Source organism: Alosa alosa, chromosome 13 (assembly GCF_017589495.1).
Source record: "Alosa alosa isolate M-15738 ecotype Scorff River chromosome 13, AALO_Geno_1.1, whole genome shotgun sequence".
NCBI classification, from domain to species: Eukaryota; Metazoa; Chordata; class Actinopteri; order Clupeiformes; family Clupeidae; genus Alosa; species Alosa alosa.
This window is the reverse complement of record NC_063201.1, coordinates 14630456-14640378: the sequence shown is the minus strand read 5'-3', so window position 1 is coordinate 14640378 and position 9923 is coordinate 14630456. Positions and strand designations below refer to the sequence as shown.

General features: G+C 42.4%; 1 protein-coding gene across 4 annotated transcripts; it reads right to left on the bottom strand.

Annotated features, from left to right (window-relative positions):
- Positions 1 to 596: 596 nt before the first annotated feature.
- Positions 597 to 6745, bottom strand: zgc:91890 (solute carrier family 52, riboflavin transporter, member 3-B). Of its 4 annotated transcripts, none has more exons than XM_048260908.1 (4): positions 6600 to 6745; positions 2966 to 4065; positions 2680 to 2803; positions 597 to 1474 (listed from the first exon to the last, which is right to left on the bottom strand). In XM_048260908.1, exons 2-4 carry the CDS (start codon positions 4015 to 4017, stop codon positions 1262 to 1264), a joined length of 1389 nt encoding a protein of 462 aa, XP_048116865.1. In that variant the 5' UTR covers positions 4018 to 4065; positions 6600 to 6745; the 3' UTR covers positions 597 to 1261. The 4 variants fall into 4 exon arrangements, with proteins under 4 accessions (XP_048116865.1, XP_048116864.1, XP_048116867.1 ...); XM_048260907.1 differs by lacking the exon at positions 6600 to 6745 and adding an exon at positions 4807 to 4924; XM_048260910.1 differs by lacking the exon at positions 6600 to 6745 and adding an exon at positions 4827 to 4924.
- Positions 6746 to 9923: the final 3178 nt, after the last annotated feature.

Sequence of the window (9923 nt, the reverse complement as noted above, 5' to 3'; positions counted from 1 at the left end):
ATGAAAGCTATATTTTAACTCAATAAGCTCTGAGTTTTTTCCCCTTCCAAGGGCATACCTTGTACTCCAATTTTGGTTGGAGGTCCTAGAAATACTTTAATCCACCAATCAGCCATACGTTAAGGTTTTTGTTAGTGTTTTTGAGGAGAGATTTTTGTTTTGTTTTTTCTTCAAAAAGCATTCAAAAGGTACCTCAGTCAAATGTGCATGTAATCCAAGAATTCTGTCCATAGGGTTAGACAGAGTCTGATTCAGTTTGGAGTATTATATTATGGATTACAGTGACACCTTGTGGAGAATGTGGCACACAACATAAGATCAGGGAACTTTTCAGTAACAGGAAATGCATTTATATAATCAAAGAAATACTATATATATATATATATATATATATATATAGATATATATATATATATGTGTGTGTGTGTGTGTGTGTGTGTGTGTGTGTGTGTGTGTGTATATATTTTATTTTGTGTATAGCAACATGTAATTTAGTCAGTTGAAACAGTGAAGAAGATACCAGAAATGAACGGCTATACACTACATCAGCATAAATCAACTTTACAAATGAAACAAAGGAATCAAATTTGACCATGACAAACTTTATTTATTTTTTTTAAAAACCATACAACATATATGCAAATACGTCAAATATCAAAAAAGACACACAAAATCATAAAACATGGTCATGTAAACTGTTAAATGATATAGCTTTAAGCCTTACAATAACAACTTATAAATTAAGGCACTATACAGTAGCTCTCAGCTAGTAACAGTAACTGTGATGAGGTTTTGACATTTCGACCATTTAACCTTTTTTGACCAAGTGTTCTGGAATTACCCAATGTGTGTAACTGGCACTTTCAGATCTGTTGAATGACCTTACTAAGCACTATCATGTAAAGACATGAAAAATCCAGGGTTAGAGAGACAGTCCTCTTAGGTAGCCTACTTATTGTCAGTCTTTGTGTTTGTAATTGATACAACTGACAGAGACTTCTGATAATGGAGTAAAGGACTTTGACTTTCAGTTTTTCAGTTTCTTTTGATAGCCTATAGTTCAGAAGATAAGCATCTGATCTGAATGATCACATTCTTTGGAATAGTTGTACATCTTTTGTGCTGTCAAATGACCCAAAATAAAGCAGGTTGCCAGCCCTGCTTGAAATAGACTTTATACAACTGCTAACCTAAAGGCCTCCCAAAAAGGAATTAATCAGGTATCTCGTAAATAAACTCTTATCAGTGCATTTCTGTAAGATTATTTGGGGCACTTCGTGTTACAGGGGTCCCCTGAGGTGAAGAGTCCATACACGCTGACCAAAGGGAACATGGACATGGCACCAAGCATGGAGCCTAGCTGCACTACAGCTCCACACCACACGAGGGCGCTGTGGCCCTCGTCTCGCAGAATGATGCCAATGATCACCTTCACATAGGAGAGAGTGAGGACAAACAGTATCCATGTAATGACCTGCAACAGACAGGGAGATAAACATCAACAATCTATGTCATTATATCTATATCGCCCTTTCCATTACTCGTAAATCATTGTACGCCCACCCGTACACCATCTTGTGTTACACTTACAATGGCTCACTGTTGAAATTACATTTAAATGATAACTCTTAGTTTGCTCTAAATTAGCCCTTCTCAGTGACCTAGTGTAAGACTGGAATATTGTTAGCAACAGTTTTGCCTCCTTGGAAATTAACCATTTAACTTGGTTTTTCACTTGTCTTTACTGTCAGCTGAACTGTAGACACAGTTTAACTGAACTTTAATGTTATTTATTAGGGTAAGGCTATTTGCACCCCTGGTACAATTAGCAGTGTATGCTATTTGTACCCCGGTACACACAGCAATGTTTCTATTAATAATATCAGTGTATGCTATATGCACCCCTGTGCATTTACTCTGGCATATTGATCACACAATGTAAAAAAAAAAAAAAAACGAGCAACATGTCACAGGGTGTGAATAGCTCAGCTGTGTAATAGACACTCTGAAAAAGATATGCTGTTTACATCGATGTATAATTAGAAGTGGATGCTATTCGTATTCGTACCCTGGTGTATAACGTAATGTAGCCTATGGTATTTATACCCTGCTGCGTGAACTAGCTAATTGTTGCAATGAGAACCGATTTCTTGTTCATATTGAGCGCCTTTGTAGGCTACACTTGCGCACTCTGCCTAAACGCATCATGCGGGGGAATTGAACCCGTACTAAAACATGTCTGTGACCACTGCACTATTTACTTCCACAACTTGAGGTGTGTTTGCAGGTAAATGTATAGTTTATAGGCCTGAGCGTCATATTCATGAAATCTTTGTTAACTAACAAACTGACGGTTGTAGCCTATGTGTTCACTGATCGAAGATTATGAAGATAAAACACAACTTTTCAATCTAAAACTTAATTTGAACAGATATTAGTGCCGAAGCCTTTCAGAATTCTTCACTTTCTACTGACGAAAAAAAGAATATCCGCCATGATTTTTGTGCCCCTGAGCAACATCTTTTTGTTGTTATGTCACAGGGTGTGAATAGCTCAGTTGTGTGGCCAAGGCTATTCCTACCAGGGGTGGAAATACATGTAGACACTCCGTATTTATTACTAACTATTTTGATGACAGACTTTTTGTTGGATCTCATATTGTCTTAAATAGAGACTTACAATCAGTGCTGTTCCTGAGGGAGTGTCAACCAGCAGTGGACAGGGGCTGAGGGCAGCCATGGCCATGATGTACGCCCCAAAGCCTGTGCCAGTCAGTGTGAGGAATGCCATCAGGACCAGAGACCTAAGCCACATCCAGGGACCCACACAGAGAGACAAACAGAGGAGGAAACCACAGGGGAAATAGTAAGCTATTAATGTTTCTGCTAATCACCCAAACAGATTAGCGCCAGGCACTCATATTAAGGCCACTGTGGCTACTGAATGTAAAGAGTACAGTTTATACCTGATGGGAACAAACATGGCGATGAAGCAGGCCACTGGGTTGGCCACAGCTGCCATGGTGGCTGCAAGGTGATAGGCCTGGTTCCCGTATGGCAGGCAGGAGTAGGACTGGATCGATGGCAGCACGGCGTTGGTCAGCGCATTCACCCAGGCAAGCACCATGAAGATGAAGGCCACCTCGAGCTGACTGTAGGTCCCCTTCCCGAAGCTGCTCCGCGGCTCCACCTTTTGGTCCTCGTCCAGGTGGCCCAGCATGGGCTTCTGCTCCGGGGTAGGATTCTGGAGGCCCAGCCGCATGTCGCCCTTCTCTCCGCCGCCGACCCCCGCCGCTGGCCCACCGAGGTAGCGCTGGCTCTGCTGCTCTCTGACCACGGCCGGGTGGAGGTTGAGCAGCAGGAAGGCGCCCAGGCACACCACCATCATGACGCTGAGAAACAGGAAGAAAGTCTGCGCCGAGAAGTTGGCCGGCTGGTAGTGCGCCTTGAGCTCCCCAGAGCTTGACGTGTTCCCCGTCTGGGAGCCGTTGCCCTGCAGCGCCCCCTGGGTGGCGTTGTGGCATTGCACTATCCCCACGCCCTGGATGAGCGCCACCAACGCGGGCACCAGCCCGCTCAGGCCCTCACCCGTGAAATACGTGGTCAGGTACTGGGGCGGCAGGCGCATCATGAAGGGCAGGAAGGTGACCGAGGACGTGCAGTCCACCACCGACAGCAGGAAGCTGAGCACCAGCAGCGCCACGCTGTGTTCGCCGTCGCCCACAAACATCCTGTGCCTCCACAGGAACGCCAGCAGGAAGGTGGCCAGAACACCCAGCCCCACAATGCTGTAGATGACCGGCCGCTCATCCAGGGCACCGGGCTTGAAGCGGTGCATGAGGGTGACGAACAGGGGCCCGATGTTGGCCATCTGGATGATGACCGTGAGGTAGGAGGGCAGTAACCAGCTCTCGGGGATGTCGCTGACTATCAAAGGCAACTCCACCCACATGCCGTTGATGGCTACCCATGAGCCAATGCCAAACAGGCACGCCAGCACATGTGTCAGAAGAGCCATGTTGCAATGTTATTGTTTCTTAAAGCTTAGGAACTCTCTGTTATGAATCTGAAATATGGAAAGAAAAAGTGTTTTGTAAGCAACAGTAACCATTACCAGTTTTGTTAATATGTGCGTATGATATGATTAATATGTAATCAAAGACATTATACCAATATAAACTAATCTAGTTATGTAGACTGATTGCATTTGACAATATTTTGCATAACATTGAAATTACAAAAATATGATTGCACAATACTCGTTTTCTGACATTTGAAGACAGACTTATAACCAACCACCAATGTTCAAACTGTGACATGTCTCAATGGCACATTTGTCCATTAGCTGCAAGTCATGCTCATCAGCAAGACTAAAGGAAAGCTGGGAGTGTGTGGGTCAGACAGAGGTGATGTGACCTTTCGCACACAAACACACTGCTCTAGTGCCGGCCAGCCACACTGCCTTCTGCCCCCAACAGCCAGAGAGCGACCCAGCTGGCTCAAAATAACTACAACACATACTATACCACAGCCTCTGTGCACACACAATACAAGGGCATCTGCCTCCTCGATTATTCACTTTCTGATTTGAGTTTGACTTCCATACATTACACTCTCAAGCAGTATTTTGTACTTCACTTTCTTTAGATTTGCCACTACTGTTGTTGTCCCACATCATAATCTAATTAGGTCAAAGCAAGTAAATCCATTAGAGAATGTAGGCATGGTATTTGCAAGAAACAGTTCCCCAAGCACCATGAAGATCTATGTCGATGTTCATACACTCACACTCTCACACAGATCCTACCTCGAGTCGACGGTTCCTACCTCTGGGCCGTCCCCTGGGTAATATGTCTCTCCATTGTAGTTAGTGCATTTTCACGGTTACATCAGCTAGTGTGTGTGCGTGTGAAGAGCCTGATCTCCCTCCCCCATTCCTCTCCCATTCTCAGTCAGCCCTTCCCTTCTGTGTGTGTGTGTGTGTGTGTGTGTGTGCACCTGACCATGTGCGTAGGCACTACGCAGGCGTGAGCTTCCTGGTCTGTCCTACACTGGCCGGCCGGCAGCACAGATCACTTTTCAAAGGCAGTCAGCCATGTGCTCCCTCTCTCTCTCTCTCTCTCTCTCTCCCTCATCCTCTGCTTCCCGGTTTGTAGTTTCAGCCAGTGAGGAGCCGGTGTGCAGGGGGAGGAGACCCGAGTCTGCCCCCCTCCCCCTCCCTCCAGCCTCCAGCCTTACACAGGCGACCTTGAGCCAGCCCTCCACGAGCAGGAAGCTCGGGGTCCCATCTGACACAGAGGCAGGGAACTGCTGAGCATGCCCATACAGCACAGATATAACTTCATCAGGAAGGGGGTTTTGTTCTTTAATGTGGCCAATACATTATCTGACGTAACTCAGTGTAACTCAGGCAAAAGGGCCGGTCACACATGGCAGACTCCAACAGCCAGACTGTTTATTTACAGACAGGTTTATTTGACTGTATGTTGTATGTTTGCTAAATGTCACTTTTGACTTTTTGAACTGTGGAGAATCCTACAGACTTCGGTGTTGAGTTGACATTGCTCAGGAAAGCACTGATAGATACTATACATGTCACAGTCTTTAACAAACTCTTTTAGCAATGGGGTGAATAGCACAATCTGTAACTATGTGCCCCACGTCCTCTGAAGAAATTGTATTGAATAGAAAAGTCGATTTATGCCAGGACACAAATGACACCGATTGGACACACACACACACACCAACATACCCACACATGTTCATGCATACGCAAACATAAACACAAACAGGTGCTTTTAAATTGTTTGACCTTAAACGTCCTAGCAATTGTATAATGCATGTCTGTAATGTACCGATATGGTACAAAACATAGTGTATGGGACAAATGGCTTTACAGTATTTTCTTGAAAGCCTGGTAAATGTGTCATAATGGCTAAAGAACATCATACCATAATACTTTTCTTTAATCTTACATTATATAATTTTAAATTAAATGATATAGAAATCATAAAGACATCTATTTATCTACAGATAGGCAATGTGGCTTAGAGAAAATTCATTTTAAATCCTGTGAGGTATTTCATATTATGTAATATGGGGTCAGTAGGGTTTTCTTGCTGTCTCGTCCACTGAGCTGTTTAAACATTCCCACACAGACAGAGTAGAGGTTCTCCACTAACAGCTCTATGTGCGCTAGTACCCAACATATCCTCTCCTCCAACATTCACTTAGTATTATCAAAGTAACCAACAACACAGAATTAATTATCCTAAAATCTGTTTGTTATTTAGATTTGCATTAAATCTGAGACTTTGAGAATGGCATTTTCTTGCAAGTGCAGAATAGAATAATACGTCAAAAGGAGATTATGTGTTGAGCAAGTTCCTTTAGAAAATAACAATTTCATTTATTATACTTGTGGGCTCGGATGGGTCTTGGTTAGCCAGGGTTCGCCTGGGTCAACCATCTAATGTGCACATATTTCAGTCACAGGAATTCTCTGCACGTTTTATTACATATGAGAAAAGTCATTCGAATATGAATGTGGTAGGTAGGAGTTAGAAACCTAACACTGGTAAACTGAACGCTGCTGCTTACCTGAGGTGGTGGAGTAGCACCCCGTGGGTGCTGTGTCTACGCGGGAGTGCTGAGGTGTGTGTTTGAGGAATTCAGGATGAGCTGCACTGAGCTGTCCAAGGATGAGCTGCACTGAGCTGTTCAAGGATGAGCTGTGCTGACTCTGAGCTGATCTCTCCCTATCAGTTCGGCCTTGCTCTGTTGCTGTGTGTTAAATAACAGTGTGCAGACACACACACACACACACCTCTCCTTTCCCTATCTAATACTCTCTCACTCTCTACCACATACACACACACACACACACACACACACACACGTGACCAGGGGAGAGGTTCACTGAGGGTATTGGTTCAGAGAGGTGAAGGAGAGTAGGAGTATAAAGTCCTATCTCAGGGAGATGCCAGGGCTAGAGGGTGTAAAGGGGGGGTGTTGGGGGTAGCAGCCAGGGTTATAACCCAGCAGCCAAGTGGGCTGGGGGTGTGCTCTGTTAAGCCAACCAAAAGGCTTTCGACAGCAGCCAGAGAGAGGGGGTGCGGTGCCTTTTGTTCGGGATAAATTCCACGTTAAATTGAATAAGGCGAACGGCTCTGGCCTGTGACATAAGGTTTTTTTTTGTGCCAATTACATAACATTTTACTTAACCGCCACATGACAAACCTCCTGTCATTTGAGTAGAATATGGAAAAAGATGAAGCTATTTAACTGTGTTGTCAGTCCTCCACACCAGTGGTTTGCTGATATTCCAGATAGATGTTACAAATGTTTTGTATCTGTGGAATATCAGCAACATTTATACATCCTTAGTAGATTCATGTGGATCCTTGTTTTAGTACAGTATCTTTAGTATCTTTTACTGTTCATTTTAGTCATGTGGATTTGTTTGTCATCATCCTGTTTATGTTGTTGTGTGTGGTGTCTTAAGCTCCTGGGACCTTGAATTTCCCCTTGGGGATCAATAAAGTATCTATCTATCTATCTAGGAAATGGCAAAAACACAATTGAAATGATGTAAATGATCCACATAATACAAAATCATGGAGTATTTTAGTCTGTTTTTCACTCTGTTGCATGATTTGCTTTGCTGAAATGATTCAAGTGGATGTGTGTTGAGTGCCAGCTGCTTGCTGTGAAGACCTTCAGGAACACAAAGCTGCACGGGGCCTTTCTGAAGTTCACCCCACCCCATGCATACACAGTGGCTGCCGCATTCTTGGCTGTTTTCAATTGTTTTCAGTTGTATTTTTACTGAAAAGGGTACCAAATCTACTCTGAATAAACTCATAAACTCTGAAATAGTGCATGTTTTAAAGTTTTACAAGTAAGAAATTCACTATGTTGTGAAGAGAATAAGTTGGGACATCATACCTTTAAATCCTGACACAAACAGATCAATTCTTGAGCCAACATTCCTCTTTTATGTGTAGTCTGAAGAGCTCATCTAAATAGACATGTCCAGTGAACCAGCAGGCTTCTGAACTAAGGGAATGATTTCAGTGGCATAGTTGTTCAAGACAATGTCCAGGAAATAAACTGATATGCCAAGAAATACAGAAAAATGATATAGTGTACATTTTGAAAACATAATTAATACAGTGAACACATCCATTTTGTTGGTCCTAATAGAGCAGTGAGACTTGCACCAAGACATGCACCTTCTCAGATGAAACATTACAATGTTTAACAGAAACATTAAGACATTTTTATGTTATTTCACGTCACAGAAAAAACCTCAATATTGCTGTTTTATTCTCTACCTACTACAACTTGCGGAAATGTTTGGAGGAGGGCATGTGATCCAAACCAAATGGGTATGGGAGCCTAGACTATTGTGACTTAACCTTGGGTGAAAGCAAATTTCCCATGACATAATGTCACATCTGTAAAAAAAAACATCTGCAAAAAAAAAAACATTTTGTCCTCTGCCAACCCCCTCTCTCTGTGTTGGAAATGTTTTGAAACAAATGTTTTCAATGAAAAACAAATAAATGAAAAACAAACATTGATGTTTATTTAAACCAGGCTTCAATATTATCCAAATGATTTTAAGAGTAAAGATCATTACCACACACTGGTGTAATATTGTTTATTCAAAGCGAAAAACTTATTTTGCTGTGAGGTTTGACAGTGATTTGCGGTAATGCTCTTTACTCGTGAATTCTGATATCACGGCATATCACCAGCACCTGGGTTCCAAAAACAGCCAGTGCAAAGGCATTTTACCTTATTAATTATCCACATGATGTTGTGTTTAAGATTCTGAAGTAGGCAACTTCTTATTAGTTTTCATAGAAGAGGAAGGCTACTCTTCCTTGTTATTGTCAAATAAGAACAAATAGAAGTCACACTGCTAAGTAAAATCCAGTGTTATATCAAAAAGGTTTATTTTACAAGGAACACACACACAATTGTAATTAGTAACATTCGCCTATGATCACTTGAAAACAGATACCCAGTCGAAAGCTTAATAGGAATATGTTACAGATACAGTACACAGATATAGAGTGCATAGCAGTGGTGTTTTGCAGTGTTGTTACTTACAGTAGCACTAAAAGTTCCCAACATTCATGAAGAATGAAGTGACCATGGACTGAGAGATGAGGAAAAATACTCATCACAAAAACAAAACAGTGTGTATGTTTCAAATCTTTTATCTTCTTAGATAAAACGGTATCTGTATACTACAAACAAAAAAACGAATACAATTTATAAATACTATTCACTTTGACCTGAACAGGAAACAAGTCTACGTCCAGTCCGTGAACAGTTAACCAAGTCACAGTAGTTACATAATCATATCCCACACACACATCATAATGCAAACATAGCTGTTCACAGTTCAGTTTAAGGCAGGTTTGAACGTCATTGGGGGCTGAATGTACTGCAGTGGTGAGAGTGGTGAACGAGTGCCGTCTTTTGGTTTGGAAACACAGGTAGAGAGAGTGACTGCCTGGCATATAGCGCTGAGGATACGTACAGTGTGAGTCCCACGGACAGTGTGTGTGTGTGTGTGTGTGTGTGTGTGTGTGTGTGTGTGTGTGTGTGTGTGTGTGTGCGTGTGTGAGAGAGAGTCTTCACACTCGACGATGGGTCATATAGTGAAATATGGAGAGTTAGCCTTAATAGAAGCAAATTAAATGGTATTCAGTCATTAAAAAAAATGAAAGAACTGTAACTAAAACATGTTGCTACAGATCTAGACCAGCAGTCAGCTGACAGTCAGATGTGGCTGAAGTGAGAGAAGGAAGCATGGGGAAAGTGCAAAAATCTTATGCTCATTTCAGGCAAGCACCCATCCATTGGCCCAGTCAGTGACACTGAGGAGGAAAATGAGCAAATACTCTT

Excerpts from the sequence above, each read along its gene's own strand:
- zgc:91890 (XM_048260908.1), bottom strand. The coding sequence starts at position 4,017 with ATGGCTCTTCTGACACATGTGCTGGCGTGCCTGTTTGGCATTGGCTCA. Across the intron at positions 2,804-2,965 it reads GCCATGTTTGTTCCCATCAG|GTCTCTGGTCCTGATGGCAT; the intron begins GTATAAACTGTA and ends GATGTGGCTTAG. Across the intron at positions 1,475-2,679 it reads CCTCAGGAACAGCACTGATT|GTCATTACATGGATACTGTT; the intron begins GTAAGTCTCTAT and ends TGTCTGTTGCAG.